Source organism: Hyla sarda, chromosome 6, assembly GCF_029499605.1.
Source record: "Hyla sarda isolate aHylSar1 chromosome 6, aHylSar1.hap1, whole genome shotgun sequence".
Taxonomy (NCBI): Eukaryota; Metazoa; Chordata; class Amphibia; order Anura; family Hylidae; genus Hyla; species Hyla sarda.
Window position 1 is genome coordinate 259,914,032 of NC_079194.1, and position 27,080 is coordinate 259,941,111.

Sequence of the window (27,080 nt, forward strand, 5' to 3'; positions counted from 1 at the left end):
TTCTTATGCTTGTACAGTAGTTATCATAAAGATATGAATAAGAACATAGCATAGTTGTTTGGAAGTTGTATGTGACTACATGTGGCGGTGCATTATCTAGATGTGTCAGGCTTGTAAATCTGACTTTTACAGAGATTTAAAATTTTAGCATTTTATCTATTGCCAATCAGCAAAAATTCTTTTATATGTCATCTCTTTAGCCCCTTAAGGACCAGGCCATTTTACACCTTATGACCAGAGCGTTTTTTGAACATCTGACCACTGTCACTTTAAACATTAATAACTCTGAAATGCTTGTAAGGAAAATGGATATTCCAAATAATTTTTTTTATTCACATATACATAGTTACATAGTTACATAGTTAGTACGGTCGAAAAAAGACATATGTCCATCAAGTTCAACCAGGGAATTAAGGGGTAGGGGTGTGGCGCGATATTGGGGAAGGGATGAGATTTTATATTTCTTCATAAGCATTAATCTTATTTTGTTCCAGGAATGTATCTAATCCTGTTTTAAAGCTGTTAATTGTTCCTGCTGTGACCAGTTCCTGAGGTAGACCGTTCCATAAATTCACAGTCCTCACGGTAAAAAAGGCGTGTCGCCCCTTGAGACTAAACTTTTTTTTCTCCAGACGGAGGGAGTGCCCCCTCGTCCTTTGGGGGGGTTTAACCTGGAACAGTTTTTCTCCATATTTTTTGTATGGGCCATTAATATACTTATATACGTTTATCATATCCCCCCTTAAACGTCTCTTCTCAAGACTAAACAATTGTAACTCCTTTAATCGCTCCTCATAGCTAAGATGTTCCATGCCCCATATTAGTTTAGTCGCGCGTCTCTGCACCCTTTCCAACTCCGCAGTGTCCCTTTTATGGACAGGTGACCAAAACTGAACAGCATATTCCAGGTGAGGCCGTACCAATGCTTTATAAAGGGGGAGTATTATGTCCCTGTCCCTTGAGTCCATGCCTCTTTTGATACATGACAATATCCTGCCGGCTTTGGAAGCAGCAGCCTGACATTGCATGCTATTCTGTAGTCTGTGATCTACAAGTACACCCAGATCCTTCTCTACCAGTGACTCTGCCAGTTTAATCCCCCCTAAGACATACGATGCATGCAGGTTATTAGTATCCAGATGCATAACTTTACATTTATCCACATTGAACCTCATTTGCCAAGTGGATGCCCAGACACTTAGTCTATGCAAGTCATCTTGTAACTTATGCACATCCTCTATAGACTGTACTGTGCTACAAAGCTTGGTGTCATCTGCAAAGATAGAAACAGAGCTGTTAATACCATCCTCTATATCATTGATAAATAAATTAAACAGCAGCGGTCCCAGTACTGAACCTTGGGGTACACCACTAATAACCGGGGACCAATCAGAGTACGAATCATTGACCACCACTCTCTGGGTACGATCCATGAGCCAGTGTTCAATCCAGTTACAAACTAAAATTTCCAAACCCAAAGACCTTAACTTACCTGTCAGACGTCTATGAGGGACAGTATCAAATGCTTTAGCAAAATCCAGAAACACTATATCCACAGCCATTCCTCTGTCAAGGCTTCTACTCACCTCTTCATAAAAGCAAATTAGATTGGTTTGACAACTTCTATCCTTAGTAAACCCATGCTGGCTATCACTTATAATACAATTATCCCCTATGTATTCCTGTATGTAATCCCTTATAAGTCCTTCAAACAATTTACCCACAATGCACGTTAAACTTACCGGTCTATAATTTCCTGGGGAAGACCTAGAGCCCTTTTTGAAGATTGGCACCACATTCGCCTTGCGCCAGTCCCTTGGCACAATACCAGACACCAGAGAATCTCTAAATATCATGAACAGGGGTACAGATATTACTGAACTTACCTCTCTAAGAACTCTTGGGTGTAGTCCATCCGGTCCTGGGGATTTGCTTACATTTATATCACTTAACTTACCTTGTACCATCTCTACATTAAGCCAGTTCAGTACATTACATGATGTGTTACCAGCACTGACCTGGCCAATGTCAGCTCCTTCTTCCATAGTGTATACAGAACTAAAGAACCCATTCAGTAGCTCCGCCTTCTCTTGATCGCCTGTGACAACCTCCCCATTATCATTATTAAGGGGTCCTACATGCTCTGTCCTTGGTTTTTTTGCATTTATATATCTAAAAAAATATTTAGGATTAGTTTTGCTTTCTTTGGCCACCTGTCTCTCATTTTGAATTTTTGCTGTTTTTATTACATTTTTACAGATTTTATTAAGCTCCTTGTACTGTTTAAATGTTATCGCTGACCCATCAGATTTGAATTTTTTGAAGGCTATTTTTTTGCTGTTTATTGCTCTTTTAACATCATGTGTCAGCCATGTAGGATTTAGTTTCAATCGTTTATATTTGTTCCCCTTTGGTATATATTTAGCTGTATAGTTATTTAGAGTTAATTTAAAGATGTCCCATTTACCTTCTGTATCAGTATTTGAGAACACCTCCCCCCAGTCTATGTCCTGTAGTGCAGCCCTCAGCCCAGGGAAATTTGCCTTTTTAAAGTTATATGTTTTTGCCTTCCCCGCCTGTCTTTGTTTTCTACATTTTAAGTCAAAAGTAACTATATTGTGGTCACTATTACCAAGGTTTTCCCGCACAGTTACATTACCAACCAGCTCTGCGTTGTTGGAAATGATCAGATCCAACAAGGCATCACTTCTTGTTGGGTCCTCCACAAACTGGCCCATAAAATTATCCTGCAATAAATTTAGGAATTGTCGCCCCTTTGTAGTTTTAGCCAACCCCGGACCCCAATCTATATCTGGATAGTTAAAATCTCCCATTATTACCACTGTACCTGTACCTATACAATATGTCTTCATTATGTTTGCATCATAAAATTGACAAGTTTTTACTTTTGGAAGACACCAGAGGGCTTCAAAGTTCAGCAGCAATTTTCCAATTTTCCACAAAATTTTCAAACTCACTATTTTTTAGGGACTAGTTCAGGTTTGAAGTGGATTTGAAGGGTCTTCATATTAGAAATACCCCATAAAAGACCCCATTATAAAAACTGCACCCCCAAAAGTATTCAAAATGACATTCAATCAGCGTTTTAACCCTTTAGGTGTTTCCCAGGAATAGCAGCAAAGTGAAGGAGAAAATTCACAATCTTCATTTTTTACACTTGCATGTTCTTGTAGACCCAATTTTTGAATTTTTACAAGGGGTAAAAGGAGAAAATTTATACTTGAATTTGTAGCCCAATTTCTCTCGAGTAAGCACATACCTCATATGTCTATGTAAAGTGTTCGGCGGGCGCAGTAGAGGGCTCAGAAGCGAAGGAGCGACAAGGGGATTTTGGAGAGTACGTTTTTCTGAAATGGTTTTTGGGGGGCATGTTGCATTTAGGAAGCCCCTATGGTGCCAGAACAGCAAAAAAAAAACACATGGCATACCATTTTGGAAACTAGACCCCTTGAGGAACGTAACAAGGAATTAAGTGAGCCTTAATACCCCACAGGTGTTTCACGACTTTTGCATATGTAAAAAAAAAAAATTCACTTAAATGTGTGTTTCCCCCCAAATTTCACATTTTTGCAAGGGTTAATAGAAGAAAATACCCCCCAAAATTTGTAACCCCATCTCTTCTGAGTATAAGTTGACCTGAAGTGCACTACGGGCGAACTACAATGCTCAGAAGAGAAGGAGTCATATTTGGCTTCTTGAGAGCAAATTTTGGTTGGGGGGCATGTCGCATTTAGGAAGCCCCTATGGAGCCAGAACAACAAAAAAAAAACCACATGGCATACCATTTTGGAAACTAGACCCCTTGAAGAACGTAACAAGGAATAAAGTGAGCCTTAACCTCTTCAGGACACAGGGCGTATGGATACGCCCTGCATTCCGAGTCCTTAAGGACCGAGGGCGTATCCATACGCCCGTGGGAAATCCGGTCCCCACCGCTAGCCGGTTGGGGACCGGAGCCAGATGCCTGCTGAAATCATTCAGCAGGCACCCTGGCATATCGCCCAGGGGGGTCCTGAGACCCCCCCATGTCGGCGATCTGAGAAAATCGCATGTCAATTCAGACATGCAATTTTCTCCAATTCCGGGCTGATCGGGTCTCTGGTGACCCGATCACCCGGAAAATAGGGCTGATCGGAGCTGTCAGCAACAGCCCTGATCAGCCTAAAGGATAGGAGTGAGGTCGCAAAGCTGCGATCTCCTCCTATCCCCTGGCATTAGTCAGGTAGGAAATCGACAGTGGAGGGGGGGAATTGAAAATGAAAGTAAAATGATCTTTACTGTGGCAACCACTAGGGGGGGCAAACTGCAACTCCCAGCATGCCCAGACAGCCAAAGGCTGTCTGGGCATGCTGGGAGTTGTAGTTTTGCAACATCTGGAGGGTCACAGTTTGGAGACCACTGTTGCCAAACTGCAACTCTCAGCATGCCTCGACTGCCCAGGCATGCTTGGAGTTGTAGTTCTGTAACATCTGTCCCTTCAGATTTAGCAATATTCATGACATTTTTGAAAATTGTTGCTCTACTTTGAAGCCCTCTAATTTTTCAAAAAGCAAAAATATGTCCATTTTATGATGCCAACATAAAGTTGACATATTGTATTTGTGAAGAAAAATAAAATTTATTTGGAATATCCATTTTCCTTACAATTAGAGAGCATCAAAGTTAGAAAAATGCTAAATTTTCTACATTTTCATGAAATTTTGGGATTTTTCACCAAAAAAGGATGCAATTAACACCGAAAATTTACCACCAAAATAAAGTAGAATATGTCACGAAAAAACTATCTCAGAATTAGACTATTCGGTAAAAGCATTTTCGCATTATTAATTCGTAAAGTGACGGTGGTCAGAATTGTGAAAAAGGGCTCGGTCCTTTAAGGGGAAAAAGGGCTGCGTCCTTAAGGGGTTAATACCCCACTGGGGTTTCACAACTTTTGCATATGTAAAGAAATAGTTTACCGAATGATATACATTATTTTTCAATGGGAATCACTCACAAACTGTATAGGCACATGCTTTAAATTGCTTTATTGAGATCAAAATACAACAAAAGAATAGCCCTCCCTATTAAAATAACCCTCCTGACAAAAAGTAAAAAAATTGTCAAGGTGGTGGTGGGGTGCATCGGCGAATGTCCCAGTTAGGTATGCTTTGTTTTTTGCACAATAATATGCTGGATTTTGAGTATATGTTACATCTTCTGGATTTGTAAAACAAAAGAAGAACAGGCGCTCCCTTGTGGAGAATCAACGGGATCACAGGTGTGTGGGGAGGGAGGGAAAAATGAAGGCTCACCCTGCCAAGTTGTGCAAATTCCCACACAACAAGGATATGCGTTTTGCTGTAGTGAAATAGGTCTGCAGCCTTCCTGGAAACGATAGAGATGTGAGGGCGAAAACTTCAGGGGTGCAGGAATGTAGGCGCTGACCAAGAAGGGGACCAGTGAAGCCAGGTAGGTAACGAACAGTTTTAATCCAATGCGACGCGTTTCACTGCACTTGCGTGGTTTCATCAGGCAGTGAAACGTGTCGCATCAGGCGGTGAAACGCGTCGCATTGGATTAAAACTATTCATTACCTACCTGGCTTCACTGGTCCCCTTCTTGGTCAGCGCCTACATTCCTGCACCCCTGAAGTTTTCGCCCTCACATCTTCTGGATTGGCAATTGTAATAGGGGATTATTGTTTTGTGGTGCTTCCCCATCTGTGTTTTTCTTACTTGGGGTGTGTGTATGTTTAAGGATGTTATTAACATTTGACCGCTAAGCGGTCACTGAGACCCTAAATTTCCCACCCAATATAAAACTTAACGTTTAATGAGCCAAGATTAAAATAACCTCACACATATTGATCCATAATGCATTGATTGGCATGACACTGCATGCTATAGAAGTGAATTGAAAAAATAGACTGTGGCTGCAGTCCACAGTCTATAGTGTGAGACAATTAAAAATCTAACACATTGCCCGCCCGCCCGACGTTTCGCCACAGGCTGTGGCTTTATCAAGGGCTAAGAGGCAAATGGCGTGCAAACAAGCCTTGCAGGGGTTTAAATAACCTCCTGTCTCTAACGTCATTAGAACATGTCACTTCCTGTATTAACATGACATCTAATTGGTTACAATCACATGCAAACTAATGATTGACCGCTTCCTGGCCAATAGAATTTGGACCAGGATGCATCTTGCTATATTCGTTTGATTGACAGCATCCTTGACCAACCAGCTGAGACCAATCAAGCTTCTGAACTCCTCATTGGTGCCGGAAGCTGTACACGTATGTGCGCCAACGGTCCTGCGCTAACTGATAGCTTCCCGAACCTCCGATATGAACGCATGCGCAGTACGGATGCGCAGAAGAACGTGCGCGAGTACTTAGTCATATACAGCCACTGCTGGGAGGCTGCGCGACAGACATATGCGCCGGTACTTAGCCGATTTGGCATGTGATTCACACATGGCTGTTGTGATAGAGCTGTAATACACACTATAACCACTCATGTGAACAACGACTGCATAGCAAGTAATAACTAATTCGAGAACACTAATTAGGTTACTATCTGGTAATATAGGGCGACCAACCTAGCAACGTAGGTATAGTATCAAATAAAAATATATTATTCATAATACCGCTGAATTAGTGTAATCGATAGTAAAAAAGGGGGGAGCAAATACTCATCTGTTCTACATAGATATAGTCATAATTAATATCATCAACGGAAGTAATTCATAAATAGGATTAATAAAGGCTTATAGCGGCTCTTCTATATAGTACCAATTGTAATAAGTGATTCCTGTCCTACAAGAAGGCTGCATAAGTGAAGCCTTCATTCAGTCCATTTGGGCTTTGGGATTTTAATCTCCAAATCCATCGGGCTTCTTCTTGAAGCAGTCTGGTGTTAAGATTGCCACGTCTCGGACCCAGTTTGCACTGGGTAATGCCACAGAAACGTAATTCAAAGGGAGCATCATTGTGTACAGTCCTCATATGCCTAGCAATTGGCGTATCTTGATAGGTGTTAATAGTACTCATGTGTTTTGAAATACGTCTACGCAATTGTTGGACTGTCTTTCCTACATAGATTTTAGGACAATTGCATGTGGCTAGGTACACTACCCCCATCGTTTGACAGGTGATGAAGTCCCTAATTTGATATTTCCGATTATCAATCGGATTAGAGAATTCTTTTGTACGTGGCATAAATTTGCAAAAATTGCACCGTCCACATGGATGTGATCCTTGGATTGATGATTTCAACCAACTGGATGCAGACTCCTCTGCATAAAAACTCCTAACTATTTGATTTTGAATATTAGGTCCTCTACGATAGGTTATGGAAGGGTGAGTAGAGATCACTTCCCTAAGGTCATTGTCCACCTGTAAAATAGACCAATATTTCCTAAGTATATTCATGATTTTTTGATTGTGTTGATCAAAAGTTCCGATACACCTAATGATCTTTTGGCCACTGTTGTCTTTAGCCAATTTATGATCACGTAATAATTCAGATCTCGGAGTCGCCCTAGCTCTGGCGAAGGCCTTGTGAAGGACTTTCTTAGGATAACCTCTATTGGTATACAGGAGATCACATTCTTCTTGAAATTTAAGAGGATCAGAGCAATTCCTTTTGGCTCGTAGATATTGACTGATTGGGATACCTTTCTTCAATGGTACAGGATGATGACTTTTCCAATTAAGAAAACTATTGGTTGACGTAGGTTTACGATATATGGAAGTGTGAATGTGACCAAGTGAATCAATAGTGATAGTGAGGTCAAGAAAATGAAGAAATTTATCGTGAATTTCAGAAGTAAAGTGCATATTAATATGATTAGTGTTCAGTGCTTGAACAAAGGATTGAAATAATTGTGTAGTGCTGTCCCAAAAAATCAATATATCATCTATATAACGACCCCAAAATAAAATGTGAGAATTGAATTCTTGAAAAGTGTCAGAGAAAACGTGAGTGTCTTCCCACCACCCTAAGAATAAATTAGAATAATTCGGTGCACAAGGAGTGCCCATAGCAGTGCCCTTCAACTGAAAATAAAAGTGCCTATCGAAAAGGAAAAAATTGTGAGTAAGTAGAAAACGTAATAGGGTCAAAACAAATTTGTTGTGTGCTGTATACTGAAGACCTTTAGTAGTTAAAAAATGTTGTACAGCATGAAGTCCCTGTTCATGTTGGATGTTTGTATAAAGAGATTCCACATCCAAACTAGCTATAAGAGTACCTGGAGGGAATGTGATCTCCTGTAATTTCTTCACAGTATCCTTGGTATCCTTAATAAAGGACGGAAGAGAGGAAACAAAAGGGGTCAAGAACTGATCTACATAGTGACTGATATTTTGTGTAATATTGTCACACCCTGAAACAATGGGTCTGCCAGGGATAGGGGAACTCCGTTTGTGCACCTTGGGAAGAGCGTAGAAGGTGGCTATTGTTGGCGATGGATTAAAAATATATTTAAATTCTTCTTCTGTTATCAATTGGTCTATTCTTGCCTCTTGTAAAATTGTACGTAAATTCTGATTAAACTCCTGAAGTGGGTTATGGTCAAGTTTACGATATGTATCTTTATCATTCAACAGTCTCATCACCATAGCCTTATAATAACTTTTATCCATCAGGACAATGTTTCCTCCTTTATCAGAGGGTTTGCAAACAATCTCATTATTTTGTTGTATTTCATCAAGTGCTCGGATTTCTTCCGTAGATAAGTTAGATGGAATATGGGGAGTCCTTGACCTTAGGGAACTGATCTCGTGTGTAACCATCTTAACGAAAGTATCAATATTAGAGTATTGTGACAAGGATGGTGTAAAACTTGACTTGGGTTTGAGATTAGAGAAGGGAGCTTCAACTGAGACAATTCCTGTCTCACTTTCTTCTTCTAGCTGTTCTAGCATAGTAACAACTTGCTGATCCTGTTGTCTGTTCACAGCAGGATTGGTAGCAAGATTTTTAGCAAGATTTTTGTGAAATTTGTGCAGAGCGAGCTTCCTGCCAAATAAATTTATATCTTTAGTCCAAGTAAAAATATTGCAAGGTGGTGTAGGGGTAAATGATAACCCCTTTTGTAATACGGACAAATGATGTTCATTCAGAACTAGGGATGACAGGTTACAAATTTGCAATTGGTCACTGGTAGCATCAGTTATTGTCTGGGATGCTACCAGTGACCAATTGCAAATTTGTAACCTGTCATCCCTAGTTCTGAATGAACATCATTTGTCCGTATTACAAAAGGGGTTATCATTTACCCCTACACCACCTTGCAATATTTTTACTTGGACTAAAGATATAAATTTATTTGGCAGGAAGCTCGCTCTGCACAAATTTCACAAAAATCTTGCTAAAAATCTTGCTACCAATCCTGCTGTGAACAGACAACAGGATCAGCAAGTTGTTACTATGCTAGAACAGCTAGAAGAAGAAAGTGAGACAGGAATTGTCTCAGTTGAAGCTCCCTTCTCTAATCTCAAACCCAAGTCAAGTTTTACACCATCCTTGTCACAATACTCTAATATTGATACTTTCGTTAAGATGGTTACACACGAGATCAGTTCCCTAAGGTCAAGGACTCCCCATATTCCATCTAACTTATCTACGGAAGAAATCCGAGCACTTGATGAAATACAACAAAATAATGAGATTGTTTGCAAACCCTCTGATAAAGGAGGAAACATTGTCCTGATGGATAAAAGTTATTATAAGGCTATGGTGATGAGACTGTTGAATGATAAAGATACATATCGTAAACTTGACCATAACCCACTTCAGGAGTTTAATCAGAATTTACGTACAATTTTACAAGAGGCAAGAATAGACCAATTGATAACAGAAGAAGAATTTAAATATCTTTTTAATCCATCGCCAACAATAGCCACCTTCTACGCTCTTCCCAAGGTGCACAAACGGAGTTCCCCTATCCCTGGCAGACCCATTGTTTCAGGGTGTGACAATATTACACAAAATATCAGTCACTATGTAGATCAGTTCTTGACCCCTTTTGTTTCCTCTCTTCCGTCCTTTATTAAGGATACCAAGGATACTGTGAAGAAATTACAGGAGATCACATTCCCTCCAGGTACTCTTATAGCTAGTTTGGATGTGGAATCTCTTTATACAAACATCCAACATGAACAGGGACTTCATGCTGTACAACATTTTTTAACTACTAAAGGTCTTCAGTATACAGCACACAACAAATTTGTTTTGACCCTATTACGTTTTCTACTTACTCACAATTTTTTCCTTTTCGATAGGCACTTTTATTTTCAGTTGAAGGGCACTGCTATGGGCACTCCTTGTGCACCGAATTATTCTAATTTATTCTTAGGGTGGTGGGAAGACACTCACGTTTTCTCTGACACTTTTCAAGAATTCAATTCTCACATTTTATTTTGGGGTCGTTATATAGATGATATATTGATTTTTTGGGACAGCACTACACAATTATTTCAATCCTTTGTTCAAGCACTGAACACTAATCATATTAATATGCACTTTACTTCTGAAATTCACGATAAATTTCTTCATTTTCTTGACCTCACTATCACTATTGATTCACTTGGTCACATTCACACTTCCATATATCGTAAACCTACGTCAACCAATAGTTTTCTTAATTGGAAAAGTCATCATCCTGTACCATTGAAGAAAGGTATCCCAATCAGTCAATATCTACGAGCCAAAAGGAATTGCTCTGATCCTCTTAAATTTCAAGAAGAATGTGATCTCCTGTATAGACGCTTCACCAATAGAGGTTATCCTAAGAAAGTCCTTCACAAGGCCTTCGCCAGAGCTAGGGCGACTCCGAGATCTGAATTATTACGTGATCATAAATTGGCTAAAGACAACAGTGGCCAAAAGATCATTAGGTGTATCGGAACTTTTGATCAACACAATCAAAAAATCATGAATATACTTAGGAAATATTGGTCTATTTTACAGGTGGACAATGACCTTAGGGAAGTGATCTCTACTCACCCTTCCATAACCTATCGTAGAGGACCTAATATTCAAAATCAAATAGTTAGGAGTTTTTATGCAGAGGAGTCTGCATCCAGTTGGTTGAAATCATCAATCCAAGGATCACATCCATGTGGACGGTGCAATTTTTGCAAATTTATGCCACGTACAAAAGAATTCTCTAATCCGATTGATAATCGGAAATATCAAATTAGGGACTTCATCACCTGTCAAACGATGGGGGTAGTGTACCTAGCCACATGCAATTGTCCTAAAATCTATGTAGGAAAGACAGTCCAACAATTGCGTAGACGTATTTCAAAACACATGAGTACTATTAACACCTATCAAGATACGCCAATTGCTAGGCATATGAGGACTGTACACAATGATGCTCCCTTTGAATTACGTTTCTGTGGCATTACCCAGTGCAAACTGGGTCCGAGACGTGGCAATCTTAACACCAGACTGCTTCAAGAAGAAGCCCGATGGATTTGGAGATTAAAATCCCAAAGCCCAAATGGACTGAATGAAGGCTTCACTTATGCAGCCTTCTTGTAGGACAGGAATCACTTATTACAATTGGTACTATATAGAAGAGCCGCTATAAGCCTTTATTAATCCTATTTATGAATTACTTCCGTTGATGATATTAATTATGACTATATCTATGTAGAACAGATGAGTATTTGCTCCCCCCTTTTTTACTATCGATTACACTAATTCAGCGGTATTATGAATAATATATTTTTATTTGATACTATACCTACGTTGCTAGGTTGGTCGCCCTATATTACCAGATAGTAACCTAATTAGTGTTCTCGAATTAGTTATTACTTGCTATGCAGTCGTTGTTCACATGAGTGGTTATAGTGTGTATTACAGCTCTATCACAACAGCCATGTGTGAATCACATGCCAAATCGGCTAAGTACCGGCGCATATGTCTGTCGCGCAGCCTCCCAGCAGTGGCTGTATATGACTAAGTACTCGCGCACGTTCTTCTGCGCATCCGTACTGCGCATGCGTTCATATCGGAGGTTCGGGAAGCTATCAGTTAGCGCAGGACCGTTGGCGCACATACGTGTACAGCTTCCGGCACCAATGAGGAGTTCAGAAGCTTGATTGGTCTCAGCTGGTTGGTCAAGGATGCTGTCAATCAAACGAATATAGCAAGATGCATCCTGGTCCAAATTCTATTGGCCAGGAAGCGGTCAATCATTAGTTTGCATGTGATTGTAACCAATTAGATGTCATGTTAATACAGGAAGTGACATGTTCTAATGACGTTAGAGACAGGAGGTTATTTAAACCCCTGCAAGGCTTGTTTGCACGCCATTTGCCTCTTAGCCCTTGATAAAGCCACAGCCTGTGGCGAAACGTCGGGCGGGCGGGCAATGTGTTAGATTTTTAATTGTCTCACACTATAGACTGTGGACTGCAGCCACAGTCTATTTTTTCAATTCACTTCTATAGCATGCAGTGTCATGCCAATCAATGCATTATGGATCAATATGTGTGAGGTTATTTTAATCTTGGCTCATTAAACGTTAAGTTTTATATTGGGTGGGAAATTTAGGGTCTCAGTGACCGCTTAGCGGTCAAATGTTAATAATATTGGATTTACCCTCCACTCATAGGTCCCTTTTGTTGCATTATGTTTAAGGATGGGTTATTTTAAAGGGGTACTCTGGCGCTTAGACATCTTATCCCCTATCCAAAGAATAGGGGATAAGATGCCTGATCACGGGGGTCCCGCCGTGATCTTGCACGACGCACCCTGATAGAATCAGTCCCCAGAGCGTGTTCGCTCCGGGTCTGATTACTGTCTATTACGGGGATGGAGCATTGCGATGTCACGGCTCCGCCCCTGTGTGACGTCATGCTCCGCGCCCCCAATGCAAGCCTATGGGTGGGGGTGTGACACCCCCACCTCTTGTGAAAATAAAAGTAAAGGGCAACACCAGCATGTTAGTGTAAACATTTTTTTTTTTTTACACTAACAGGCTGGTGTAGACCCCAACTTTTCCTTTTCATAAGGGGTAAAAGGATAAAAAGCCCCCCAAAATTTGAAATTTGTAGTGTAATTTCTCCCGAGTACGAAGATACCCCATATGTGGCCCTAAACTGTTTCCTTGAAATACGACAGGACTCCGAAGTGAGAGAGCGCCATGCGCATTTGAGGACTAAATTAGGGATTGCATAGGGGTGGACGTAGGGGTATTCTACACCAGTGATTCCCAAACAGGGTGCCTCCAGCTGTTGCTAAACTCCCAGCATGCCTGGACAGTCAGTGGCTGTCCAGAAATGCTGGGAGTTGTTGTTTTGCAACAGCTGGAGGCTCCGTTTTGGAAACACTGCTGTAAAATACGTTTTTAATTTTTATTGGGGGGGACAGTGTAAGGGGGGTGTATATGTAGTGTTTTACCTTTTATTATGTGTTAGTGTAGTGTAGTGTTTTTAGGGTACATTCACACTGGCGGAGGTTTACAGTGAGTTCCCTGCTAGGAGTATGCGCTGCGGCGAAAAATTTGCCGCAGTTCATACTTGAAGCAGAAAACTTACTGTAAGCCTGCCCGTGTGAATGTACCCTGTACATTCACATGGGGGGGGGGCAAACCTCCAGCTGTTTCAAAACTACAACTCCCAGCATGTACTGACAGACCGTGCATGCTGGGAGTTGTACTTTTGCAACAGCTGGAGGCACACTGTTTGGAAAACCTTCAGTTAGGTTCTGTTATCTAACTCAATATTTTCCAACCAGTGTGCCTCCAGCTGTTGCAACACTACAACTCCCAGCATGTACTGATCACCGAAGGGCATGCTGGGAGATGTGGTTATGCAACAGCTGGAGGGATCGCAACTACAACTCCCAACATGCTGGGATTTGCAGTTTTGCAACATCTGGAGATCTACAGTATAGAGACCACTGCATACTGTGGCCCTCCAGATGCTGCAAAACTACAAATCTCAGCATGCCCGGACAGCAAACAGTTGTGTGGGCATGTTAGGAGTTGTAATTTTGCAAGATCTGGAGGGCTATAGTTCAGAGACCACTATATAGTGGTCTCGGACTGCAGCCCTCCAGATGTTGCTAGGCAACTTACCGGCTTCCGTCGGATCCAGGGAGCTTGCTGCACGACATCGCCGCCCGCCGATCTCCGACGCCGATCGTCGCCCGCAGCCTCCGCAGATCGGTAAGTGGACTCCGGCGCCGGTCCTGTGTTGTTTCCCCATTCTGCCCCGCCTATCGTGGGTGGGCAGAACGGGGAAAACAAAAGTTAACCCCCCCACCCCCGATCTGCTATTGGTGGTCGCGTCTAGACCACCAATAGCAGGGATAGGAGGGGTGGCACCCCTGCCACCTCACTCCTCTCTATTCAAGGGGGTTGTGGGTGTCATGGACACCCGCGATTCCCCTTCTATTCCGGGTCACCGGGTCACCATAGACCCGTAATGACCCGGAATCAAGCAAATCGCAAGTGTGAATTCACTTGCGATTTGCGCCGATCGCCGACATGGGGGGGTCTGATGAACCCCCTGGGCATTTGCGTGGGGTGCCTGCTGATAGATATCAGCAGTCACTCTGGTCCGGTGAGTGGTGAGTGCCGACAGCTTCATCACAGCTATAACACTGCATTCTGCTATCACATAGAGTGTGTACCATACGGGACATTGATACAATATTGTACATCATCATTGACACTGTTTATAAATAACGCAAAAATCACAGTGGATACATCCGACACCTCTTAATTTTGGATACAAATACTATTTATAAACACAGCACAAAAAGTACATGAACGTGGCCACAATTGTACATAGAACTATATATTAAGATCGCGATCTTGCCCTCTATACAAGACATCAACACACGGTTGCTATAGGATATTTCAGATAATTGGAATCTACATTTTTGAATTATTGGACCATTGCTTATTATTGCTTTTTTTGTATTTTCATTACAGGTGTTTACACTGTAGGTTTTCTTTTATTATTTTTTAGGTTGTTTCTTCATTTCAGGTTGTTTCCTTATTCTAGGTTGTTTCTTCATTGCAGGTGACACAACTGATCCATAAACTTAGATAATTCTTTATTGTCCATTGTTCATTATACATTGACTCGGTATATACCTCACTATATATTACAGCATTTATTAAGGAGGGCTATATGTTGAATAATGGTTATAGACTAGCCAGTGGTCATATGAATTGATCTTGTACTTTTTGAATTCTGTGGCATCCGTTTTTAATATTTTAATAGTGCCCATATAGGGCCATATGTAAGGCACAGTATTCATTTCTATTTTTTATTCTATTTTTATTAACATTCGTATACTTACCAATTGAGCTATATATATTAATACATTTCCATTTAAAATATTAATTGGTTAGCAGACTACTTTACATAAGCATTGCATCATATTCTCTCTGTGCTAAATGATTATGTTCACACAGGGTGCGATAGAGAATGTTATATATATATATATATATATATATATATATATATATGTGTGTGTAAATATATATATATATATATATATATATATATATATATATATATATATATAAATTTTATGTATATAATATACATCAAAGAGTCTATTATGATGTACAATGACACACACAATGCAAAAGGTGTGTTCTTGAGAAATATATATAGTAAAGTGCTTTAACACATGTGTATAACTCCTCTTAGCCACACTTTTTGTATTTTGTCATTACTATAGGCATTATCTCATTAGCTTATAATCAAACTGTGTGAGAAAAAAAGTGGAGTTGTTTTTCATAGCAACCAATCACAGCTCAACTATCACTTTACTAGAGTCTGTTAGCTGAGCTGTGATTGGTTGCTGTGGAAAAATTACTCCACTTTTTCCTCTCACAGTGTTTGATAAATCTGGGCCAATATGTTTTGATACTTTTATTTTTTGCAACCCTCAATATATGTGGCACACACCTTAGCCACTAGGAATTTCTATTTACATATATTGTTTGTACTATTATGGAGCGCCATTTCTATTTTGTCTTTTAATATTAAATTACGTTATTTAATTCTGCAGGATTACAGGCTAGCATGGTACACAGCCTGATCTGATTGATCCTGCTAGAGTACATAAGCATGACTGTTGTAATCTAGGTGATATGTCAAACCTTTACCAAAACGACTCGTTGGGGTAAAGTCGCTCCGGTGTTTTATTGCCCAGCTATCTTTGTGTATAGTGTTTTTACATTGCTTTAATTGTTAATATCAATATTAATTGCACTATACTGTTTTTGGGATATGTACTTTGTATGGGCTTTATGTAACTTTTTGAATAGGATATATTTGTGACACTTGAGTGACCCCTTGTTTTTATTCCCCCTTTCGGGGTGGAATTCCTTATTTTTTTATGTGTTACAGGTCAATAAAATGTATACATTTTGCAATATAAGTTTTTGAATGGCTGCAATTTTGTATTATTCAATTTGGTAAGGTGGTCATATACCACTCTTTGATTATGGGGTTTTGATTACATATCCATTGTGTATATTTATTGAGGTAGGATCTATTTAGACACCCTTTTTATCTGAGATATTTTTGTTGCACATTAAAACATTAGAAAAGCTGGTGATGGATTAATTAATATTTTTTGTAAAAAGGAATATCCAGTGTGGTATATGAAGTAAAAACAGGAGCTCTTTATTCATGGATCAATGGATACATACATGAACATAATGCCAACGTGTTTTGGATCAAGCTGGATCCTTAATCATGGGATGATTAAGGCTTAGTTATGCCATAATTAAGGATCTAGCCCGATCTGAAATGCGTTGGCATTATGTTCCTGTATGTATCCATTAATCCGTGAATAAAGAGTTCCATATCTGCTGTTTGGTCTGGGAGCGCTGTCGGCCAGTTTGAGCGCAGGTGAATTGAGGTCTGCAGTGGCGAGGTGCCGGTTGTTTCTGATTTGTTAATATTTTTGGTTTACCTTAAAAGGCAACTCTAAGCAATAATTATCTCTATAGCACTAAAACAATACAGACATGGAAATTAGATGGAAGGTGACATAATGCATAGATTACCTATTTTTATCAGACAGATTATAAAATACACCCTGGGTAGTAATCCATATGGTTGATATTGGCAAGAAAAACATAAATAACTTCCTAAAAGAACCTCAAAGTAATTTGGATCCTAAATTAATTAATTCTCAATGCACTGTTGCCAGCATAAAATAATATTTTGCAGATATATACAGTCATGGCTGTAAATGTTGGCACTCCTGAAATTTTTCAAGATAATGAAGTATTTCTCACAGAAAAGGATTGCAGTAACACATGTTTTGCTATACACATGTTTATTCCCTTTGTGTGTATTGGAACTAAACAAAAAAAAGGAGGAAAAAAGAGCAAATTGGACATAATGTCCCACCGAACTCCAAAAATGGTCTGGACAAAATTATTGGCACCCTTTCAAAATTGTGGAAAAATAAGATTGTTTCAAGCATGTGACACCTGAAAGCAGATAAAAAGGATAAAAGTTCACTTAGACTTTGCATTGTGTGTCTGTGTGTTCCACACTAAACATGGACAACAGAAAGAGGAGAAGAGAACTGTCTGAGGACTTGAGAACCAAAATTGTGGAAAAAATCTACAATCTCAAGGTTACAAGTCCATCACCAGAGATCTAGATTTGTCTTTGTCCACAGGACACAACATTATCACGAAGTTTGCAATCCATGGCACTGTAGATAACCTCCCTGGGCGTGGACGGATAAAATATTCAAGCTGTCCTGCAGGCTCAGGAAGCATCAGTGTCAGCACAAACTATCCGTCAACATTTAAATGAAATGAAACTCTATGGCAGGAGACCCAGGAGGACCCCACTGCTGACACAGATACATAAAAAAGCAAGACTACATACATACCAACGGATTTTGGGTCGCACTGTACAGACCAGTGTCAGAAAGCTGGGTTTGCGTCCGAGATCTTGGGTCTTTCAACAGGACAATGAACCCAAACATACGTCAAAAAGCACCCAGAAATGGATGGCAACAAAGCGCTGAAGAGTTCTGAAGTGGCCAGCAATGAGTCCAGATCTAAATCCCATTGGGCACCTGTGGAAAGATCCTAAAATTGATGTTGGGAAAAGGCGCCCTTCCGATAAGAGAGATCTGGAGCAGTTTGCAAAGGAAGAGTGGTCCAACATTCCGGCTGAGAGGTGTAAGAAGCTTATTGATGGTTATAGACAGCGGCTGATTTCAGTTATTTTTTGCAAAGGGTGTGCAACTAAATATTAGGTTAAGGGTGCCAATAATTTTGTCCAGACCATTTTTGGAGTTTGGTGTGACATTACCGTATGTCCAATTTTCTTTTTTTCCTCCCTTTTTTTTTTTTTTTTTGTTACAATACACACAAAGGGAATAAACATGTTTATAGCAAAATATGTGTTACTGCAATCCTCTTCTGTGAGAAATACTTCTCAGGGGCACCAACATTTATGGCCATGACTGTATGGCATTTGGTATTTACCTTTATATTTGGCCATCATAATTCCAGCCACTAAGTCTCCATACAGACTAGTTTCTGGCCAGAGTCATTTATGTTCTCACAGCTCGTCATCTGGATCCCTTCAGCAGGAGCTGAGGGAGTCAGGAAATGAAAGCTGACACAGGTCACTTACAGACACGTCATTCTAGGTTGAGGAATGCAGGGGGAGTGAGCAGACTTTGGAGCAGATATCTGGAGAACTGGACCGAAAACAGATAAATAAACATGATGCTTATTGCATAGTGGGTAACATCCATATTCTTTTTTTTCATTTGTTGACAGGTCCAATTTAAGCCCCCATAAGAGTCCCCAAAATTAGGACAGACCCTTAAAGGGTTACTCCACTGGCCATAGTCAAGCCCCCACAATGCGAGTCAATGGGAGGGGGCATGACTGCCATCACATCACCTCCCATATACTTGTATTGAGGGGGCGTGATCATGATGTCACGTGGGGAGTGGTCGACTCCCACAGTGCGAAAACAGCGTTCAGAACGCTGGCCAGTGGAGTAACCCTTTAAAGTGCAAGTCCCAAGCTTCAGGCCTGTGTGATCTTCATCTCCAGTATGAGGAGACCACAATCGGTGCGGTAGAGTTTGTGGAACTTCCCTGATCATTGTACTGTTGCCTTGACCTGTGTCTCCCCATGCTAGAGCTGAAGAAATCATGGGCCTGAAACTTGGCACTTGCACTTTAAATAAATTCAGACCCCAGATGAGGTGCCATGAAAAAAAAATTCAGACTGCAAATTAGTCCAATAAACAAATTTAGACCCCATAAATAAATGCAGACCCTTGACTCCAAAATTCAGACCCCATAACCATTAAATAACAATATTTGGATCCCAAACAAGATGCCTTAATGTACCTACTTTTGCTGTCAAGAAGGATAAGTGTTAATTGCAGTTATCTTTTGGATAAATCTAGTAGATATTGACCGATTTAAAAAAAAATAACATTTTGTTTTCCTCTGTATCGACACAGTGGGGTTTTCAGTTGAACTTAATTTCAACCTTACATAGCTTTTTTTCATCCTTACAAGCTATATAAAACAAAAACCAACAACATTTTTTTTCATCACTGCAGCCCCTACCTGATTTTCTATAAAACGCTGGACGACTCTTTTGTGTAAATTATGTTCCTTGAATTCATCTTCCGTTATCAGCCGCATAATAATAATTTCAGATTTCATCCCGCTTTCTCTCTTTGCTATGCTATGAATCCTATAAGCACATTACTGTTGGTGTCAGGAGCTACTGAGTAAAAGTGCTCTCTAAAATTGCAAGAACCCTTTTCAATTTTTAAGGAATGAATATTGATGGCTATCCTAGGTACAGTATATGCCAGTGTTTCTCAAGCGTGGTCCAGGTCATGTTTTCTGGATTTCCTTAGTCTTTCACAGGTGATATAATTATGGTCAGTGAATCAGGCATCACCACAGTTATATCACCTGTGAAAGACTAAGGAAATCCATCAAACTTGACCTGTTGGGGGGTCTTGAGGACCGTGCTTGAGAAACACTGGTGTATGCCATCCATGTTTGGCTGGCAGGATCCAACCACAGAAACCTACATATTTACAAGAAAGGCTTTGCATTATGCTGTGTCTGGGAACAATTTAGATTGGGCCATAGCACATGCCATTGTGATGACATCCATAGGAATCATATTCATATTTATATATTTTTTTCACTTAAAGGACATAATTGGAGAAGTACTGATATCATTGAAATGTCTACCTACTGCACAGAAAATAGAAGTTGGGATATTAAAGTTCAAAACGAGTTCATCTAGCATTATTAAGGAGAGAGGTATGTATTGAAAAAGATGACTGAGAAATGGTCTATTGTATTTAATCCTATTTCCAGGATAAAAAGCAGAGGGAAAATTAAAGAAAACTTTGTTATATTTACTGTATGACTATGAGGCTAGGTTTTCCCTTGTTTTTTTTTTGGGGGGGGCAAAAACGCCATTAAAAATACCCATTCTGCCGAATGGCTTTTTATTTTTGTGAAAAAACGCTGCAACCAGATGTTAGCTGCAAGTGAAAAGGGAACTGCAAAATGACATTTTTCAGTTCGGCGTCTTTTTAATCCTTTTGGCGTTTTTCAGCAATTTTTGGCTTCTTGCCAGTTTTTCAAAAACTACCTCTTGTTGAGACTTTGGAGTTTTTTTTTAATGAAAATCTTGGTGTTTTACTCCCATAGCTGTCTATGGGAGTGAAAAAACATCAAGAAAAATGCCATGTGTATTTAAACTTTGGCGTTTTTGCAGGCGGTTTTTATTCTTTTTTGGACTTTAGCGATCCAAAAGAGTGATGGAGATACCCTTTTTAATAAAATTTCATAGGGTACCATTAAAGAAAAATAATAAAAAAGATACAGTAGTGATGGAAAAAAGTTGTATTAAACGAAATTTATATAAATTGTTTAACCAGTGATCAATTTATGTGGGCAGGCAGGGAACTAAAAAAAATGTAGCCGACAATAATAAACGTTTACAAAGGGGCCATTTAAATGTAAAAATAATATATTTGTTATAATTAATTTTGTTAAACTTTTTATTATTGTATTTTAACCCCTTAATGACCAAGGATGTAAATGTACGTCCTGATGTGGCGGTACTCCGCCCACCAGGACGTACATTTACGTCCTGTACATGACCGCGAGCATCGTCATGCGCAGCAGGTCCCGGCTGCTGATAGCAGCCAGGGACCTGCCAAGTAATGGGCAACATCCGCGATCATGCGGATGTCTGCCATTAACCCCTCAGATGCTGTGATCAATACAGATCTGCAGCAGGGCGGCTACATTTTATCCCAATCTGATCGCCCGCGGCACAGTCTCGACAGCCTCGACCTTCCAGCAGACCAGATCAGAAAATCGCTGATAATACTGATCAGTGCTATGTCCTATGCATAGCACTGAACAGTATGAGCAATCAAGTTATAGCTATAAAAAGTGTTAAAAAAAGAAAAAGTAAACAAAAAGGAAAAAAAATTTAAAAATCCTCTCCCCCAATATAAATGTAAAATGTCCCTTTTTCCCATTTTACCCCCAAAAAGTATAAAAAAAATAAAATAAAATAAACATGTTTGGTATACCGCATAAATGTCCAAACTATTAAAAGATAATGTTAATGATCCCGACCGGTGAGCGATGTGAACGTTAAAAAAAAAAATGGAAAAGAAAAATGGAAAAAAATTGCTGCTTTTTTGTCACATTTTATTAAAAAATAAAATGAATAAAAACATTTATAAAAGTTTTATACAGCAAATGTGGTATCAATAAAAAGTACAAAAAATTATCAAAAAATAAAAAAGCAAAAAATGAGCCCTCATACCGCTGCTTATACGGAAAAATTGAAGTTATATCATCAAAATAGAGGGATTTTAAACGTACTAATTTAGTGAAAAACTTATCGATTTTTTTTTTAAGTGCAAGAATAATAGAAAAGTATGTAATAATGGGTATCATTTTGACCCACGGAATAAAGAACACGTAATTTTTACCATAAATTTTACGGCATGGAAACTAAATCTTCCACAATTAGCAAAATTGCTTTTTTCTTTTTACTTTCCCCACACAAATAGTATTTTTTTTGGTTGCGCCATACATTTTATGGTAAAATGAATTATGTCATTACAAAGGACAACTGGTCTCGCAAAAAACAAGCCCTCATACTTATCTGTGGATAAAAACATAAGAGTTACGATTTTTAGAAGGCGAGGAGAAAAAAAACGAAAATGCAAAAATAAAATTGGCCTGGTCCTTAACCCCTTAAGGACCAAACCCATTTTCACCTTAAGGACCAGAGCGTTTTTTTTGCATATATGACCACTGTCACTTTAAGCATTAATAACTCTGGGATGCTTTTACTCATGAATTTGATTCCGAGATTGTTTTTTCGTGACATATTCTACTTTAACATAGCGGTAAAATTTTGTCGATACTTGCATCCTTTCTTGGTGAAAAATTCCAAAATTTCATGAAAAATTTGAAAATTTAGCAATTTTCAAACTTTGAAGCTCTCTGTTTGTAAGGAAAATAGGCATTCCAAATAAATTATATTTTGATTCACATATACAATATGTCTACTTTATGCTTGCATCATAAAGTTGACATGTTTTTACTTTTGGAAGACATCAGAGGGCTTCAAAGTATAGAAGCAATTTTCTAATTTTTCACAAAATTTTCTAAATCTGAATTTTTCAGGGACCAGTTCAGTTTTGATGTTGATTTGAAGGGCCTTCCTATTAGAAATACTCCATAAATTACCCCATTATAAAAACTGCACATCTAAACGTATTCAAAATGACAATCAGTAAGGAAGTTAGCCCTTTAGGTATTTCACAGGAATAGCAGCAAAGTTACATAGTTACATAGTTTGTATGGTTGAAAAAAGACATACGTCCATCAAGTCCAACCAGGGAATTGAAGGGAAGGGTGTAAGGGGATAAGGGAAAGGGATAAAGTGATGGAGAAAATTCAAAATCTGCATTTTTTACACTCGTATGTTCTTGTAGACCCAGTTTTTGAATCTTTATAAGGGGTAAAAGTAGAGAAATCCCCCCAAAATGTGTAACCCAATTTCTCTCGAGTAAGGAAATACCTCATATGTGTATGTCAAGTGTTCGGCGGGCGCAGTAGAGGGCTCAGAAGGGAAGGAGCGACTATGGGATTTTGGAGAGTGAATTTTTCTGAAATGGTTTTTGGGGGGCATGTCACATTTAGGAAGCCCCTTTGGTGCCAAAAAAAACCTCACATGGCATACTATTTTGGAAACTACACCCCTCAAGGCACATAACAAGGGGTCCAGTGAGCCTTAACACCCCACAGATGTTTGATGACTTTTCGTTAAAGTCGGATGTGTAAATGAAAAAAAAAAAAATTTTCACTGAAATGCAGGTTTTTTTCCCAAACTTACCATTTTTACAAGAGGTAATAGGAGACAATGCCCCCCAAAATTTGTAACCCCGTTTCTTCTGTGTATGGAAATACCCCATATATGGATGTAAAGTGCTCTGTGGGCGAACTACAATGTTCAGAAGAGAAGGAGTGCCATTGGGATTTTGGAGAGAGAATTTGTTTGGAATGAAGGTCGGGGGTCATGTGCTTTACAAAGCCCCCGTGGGGCCAGAACAGTGGACCCCCCCCACATGTGACCCTATTTCGGAAACTACACCCTTCAAGGAATGTAATAGGGGTGCAGTGAGCATTTACACCCCACTGGCCTTTGACAGATCACAGTGGGCTGTGCAGATGAAAAATTAGATTTTTCATTTTTGCGGACAACTGTTCAAAAAATCCGTCAGACACCTGTGGGGCGTAAATGCTCACTGTACCCCTTATTACATTATGTGAGGGGTGTAGTTTTCAAAATGGGGTCACATGTGGGTGTTTTTTTTTGTGTTTATGTCAGAACCGCTGTAACGATCAGCCACCCCTGTGCAAATCACCTCAAATGTACATGGCGCTCTCACTCCTGAGCCTTGTTGTGCGCCCGCAGTGCATTTTATGTCCACATATGGGGTATTTCCGTACTCCGTATTTGCGTTACAAATTTTGGGGGTCTTTTTTTCCTTTTACCTCTTGTGAAAATGAAAAGTATGGGGCAACCCCAGCATGTTAGTGTAAGAAATGGGAAAACATTTTTAAAATGACAGCTGGTATAGACCCCAACTTCACCTTTTCATAAGGGGTAAAAGGAGAAAAAGCCACCTAAAATTTGTTAGGCAATTTCTCCTGAGTACGAAAATACCCCATATGTGTCCCTAAACTGTTTCCTTGAAATACGACAGGCCTCCGAAGTGAGAGAGCGCCATGCGCATTTGGAGGACTAAATAAGGGATTTACACGGAAATGGATGCAAGAATTACACTTGCCTCCGATACCAAAAATACCCTATGGCAGGGTTTCCCAAACAGGGTGCCTCCAGCTGTTGCAAAACTTCCAGCATGCCTGTAAAGTCATTCGCTGTCCGGCAATACTGCGAGTTGTCTTGCAACAGCTGGATTCTCCGTTTTGGAAACAGTGTCATACGAGAATTTTTTTATTCTTATTTTGGGGGGGGGGGGGCTGTGTACGGGTATGTGTATATGTAGTGTTTTACTTTTTATTTTGTGTAATGTAGTATAGTGTAGTGTTTTTAGGGTACACTCACACGGCCGGGGTCTACAGCGAGCTTTCCCCTGAGAGTTTGAGCTGCGGCGGAAAACTTGCTGCATCTCAAACTTGTATCATGAAGTTCGCTGTAGACCCCCGCCCGTGTGAATGTACCCTGTACCTCCAGCTGTTGCAAAACTACCACTAACAGCATGCCCTTTGGCTGTCCATGCATGCTGGGGGTTGAAGTTATGCAACAGCTGAAGGCACACTGGTTTCAAAACACAGTTTGTTACTTAACTCAGTGTTTCGCAACCAGTGTGCCTCCAGCTGTTGCAGAACTACAACTCCCTGCATGTACAGTCTATCAGTGCATGCTGGGAGTTGTAGTTTGAAACAGCTGGAGACACACTGGTTGCAAAACACTGAGTTAGGTAACAAACTTTGCAACCAGTGATCCTTCAGCCGTTGCAAAAACTACAACTCTCAGCATGCAGTGACAACTGAGGGCATGCTGGGACTTGTAGTTATGCAACAGATGGAGGCACACTACTAACACTCCCAGCATGCCCTCTGGCTGTCCGTGCATGCTGGGGGTTGTAGTTATGCAACAGCTAGAGGCACACTGGTTGCAAAACACTGAGTTTGTTACTTAACTCAGTGTTTCCCAAAAAGGTGCCTCCAGCTGTTGCAAAACTACAACTCCCAGCATGCCCAGACCGCCGAAAGACATGTTGGGAGTTAGTTTTGCAACATCTGGAGGGTCACAGTTTGGTGACCACTGTGCAGTGGTGTCCAAGCTGTAGCCCTCAAAATGTTGCAAAACTTCAACTCCAAGCATGCCCAGACTGTCCAGGCATGCTGGGAGTTATAGTGCTGCAAAATCTGAAGGGCCACATGTTACAGAACTACAACTCCCAGCATGCCTGGACTGTCTGGGCATGCTGGGAGTTGTAGTTTTGCAACATCTGTAAGAGCACAGTTTGGACACCACTGCACAGTGGTCTCCAAACTGTGGGCCTCAAGATGTTGCAAAACTATAACTCCCAGCATGCCCAGACAGCCTTTGGCTGTCTGGGCTTGCTGGGAGTTGCAGTTTGGCAACTCCTGGAATGCAGCAGTGAAGATCACTTACCGCTGATCTTCACAGCTCCGTCCGCCGCTGCCTCCGCCGGTCCCGCGCTGTTTGTCCGGTACCGCCGCGGGTCCCGCTGGTCCGGGGACCCTCCGCCATCTTCCCCCCGCTCCAGGGGGAGCGGGGATTTCACTTTTAACCCCCCGCCCCCCTCCTGCCATTGGTCGCTAGTCCTAACTATCTATGGCAGGGGTTTAGGAGCGAGGTGGCAGCTGCCACATCGGTCCTATCCCTTCAGGATGATCGGAGCAGTCTCTGACTGCTCTGATCATCGTTATTTTCCGGGCGATCGGGTCTCCAGAGACCCGATCAGCCCGGAACCCCGCAAGTCCTTGTCATTAGTCAGTCACTAACTGACTTACTAATGACAATGATCTGCAGCAGGGGACCATTCTGATTGGTCCCCAGCTGCATAGTGTCATCGGTCAGCTGTCCAGGACAGCTGAGATGACGTTTCTCTCACCATGCCAACGGACATGGTGATAGAAAATGTATTGGTCGTGTATGTCACAGAAAAAATGGACATGTATACACGTCCATTTGCGGGAAGGGGTTAAGGACAAAATAGGCTTGGTCCTTAACCTCTTAAGGACCCAGGACGTACGGGGACGTCCCCGCACCCTGGGCTTTAAGGACCCAGGACGTCCCCGTATGTCCTGGCATTTTCCGGTCTCTGCCGCTCGCCGGGCAGAGATCGGAACCGGATGCCTGCTGAAATCCTTCAGCAGGCATCCAGGGCAAACGCCGAGGGGGGCCATGTAGGCCCATCATGTCGGCGATAGCCGCAAATCGCAAGGGAAATCGCCCTTGCGATCTGTGGCGATATCGGGCTGATCGGGTCTCTGGGACCCGACCACCCGGTAATTTCGCATGATCCCGGCTGTCACAGACAGCCAGGACCATGCTAAAGAATAGGAGCGAGGTGGCAAGCCTGCCACCTCCTCCTATTCCCTGCGATCCGTCGTTAGTTAACCGACCAATCGCAGGAGGGGGGGCGGTTACTTCCTCCCGCTCTGCCCCGCCCCTTGAAGTCCGGAGAGGACGGGAGGAAGACCAGAGGACGCGGCGGGGGACGGGGGAGTGCTGGGGACCGGCCCCGGTACTTACCTCGTCCCTGAAGCCCCCCAAAATTAGTAACGCAATTTCTCCCGAGTACGGAGATACCACATATGTGGGTGTAAAGTCCTCTGGGGGCGCACAACAAGGCCCAGAAGGTAGAGTGCACCATGTACATTTGAGGTGATTTGCACAGGGGTGGCTGATTGTTACAGCAGTTTTGACAAACGCAAAAAAAAAAAAAACCCACATGTGACCCC

General features: G+C 40.9%; 1 protein-coding gene across 7 annotated transcripts in view; it reads left to right on the plus strand.

Annotated features, from left to right (window-relative positions):
* LOC130276984 (synaptotagmin-1-like) overlaps nucleotides 1-27,080 on the plus strand; it is a 271,121-nt gene that overhangs the window by 209,248 nt on the left and 34,793 nt on the right. For all 7 annotated transcript variants that reach the window (XM_056527085.1, XM_056527088.1, XM_056527087.1 and 4 more), the window contains one exon: nucleotides 20,225-20,336. In XM_056527085.1, the coding sequence (XP_056383060.1) occupies nucleotides 20,225-20,336 (112 nt within the window). The remainder of the gene's footprint in view (nucleotides 1-20,224; nucleotides 20,337-27,080) is intronic.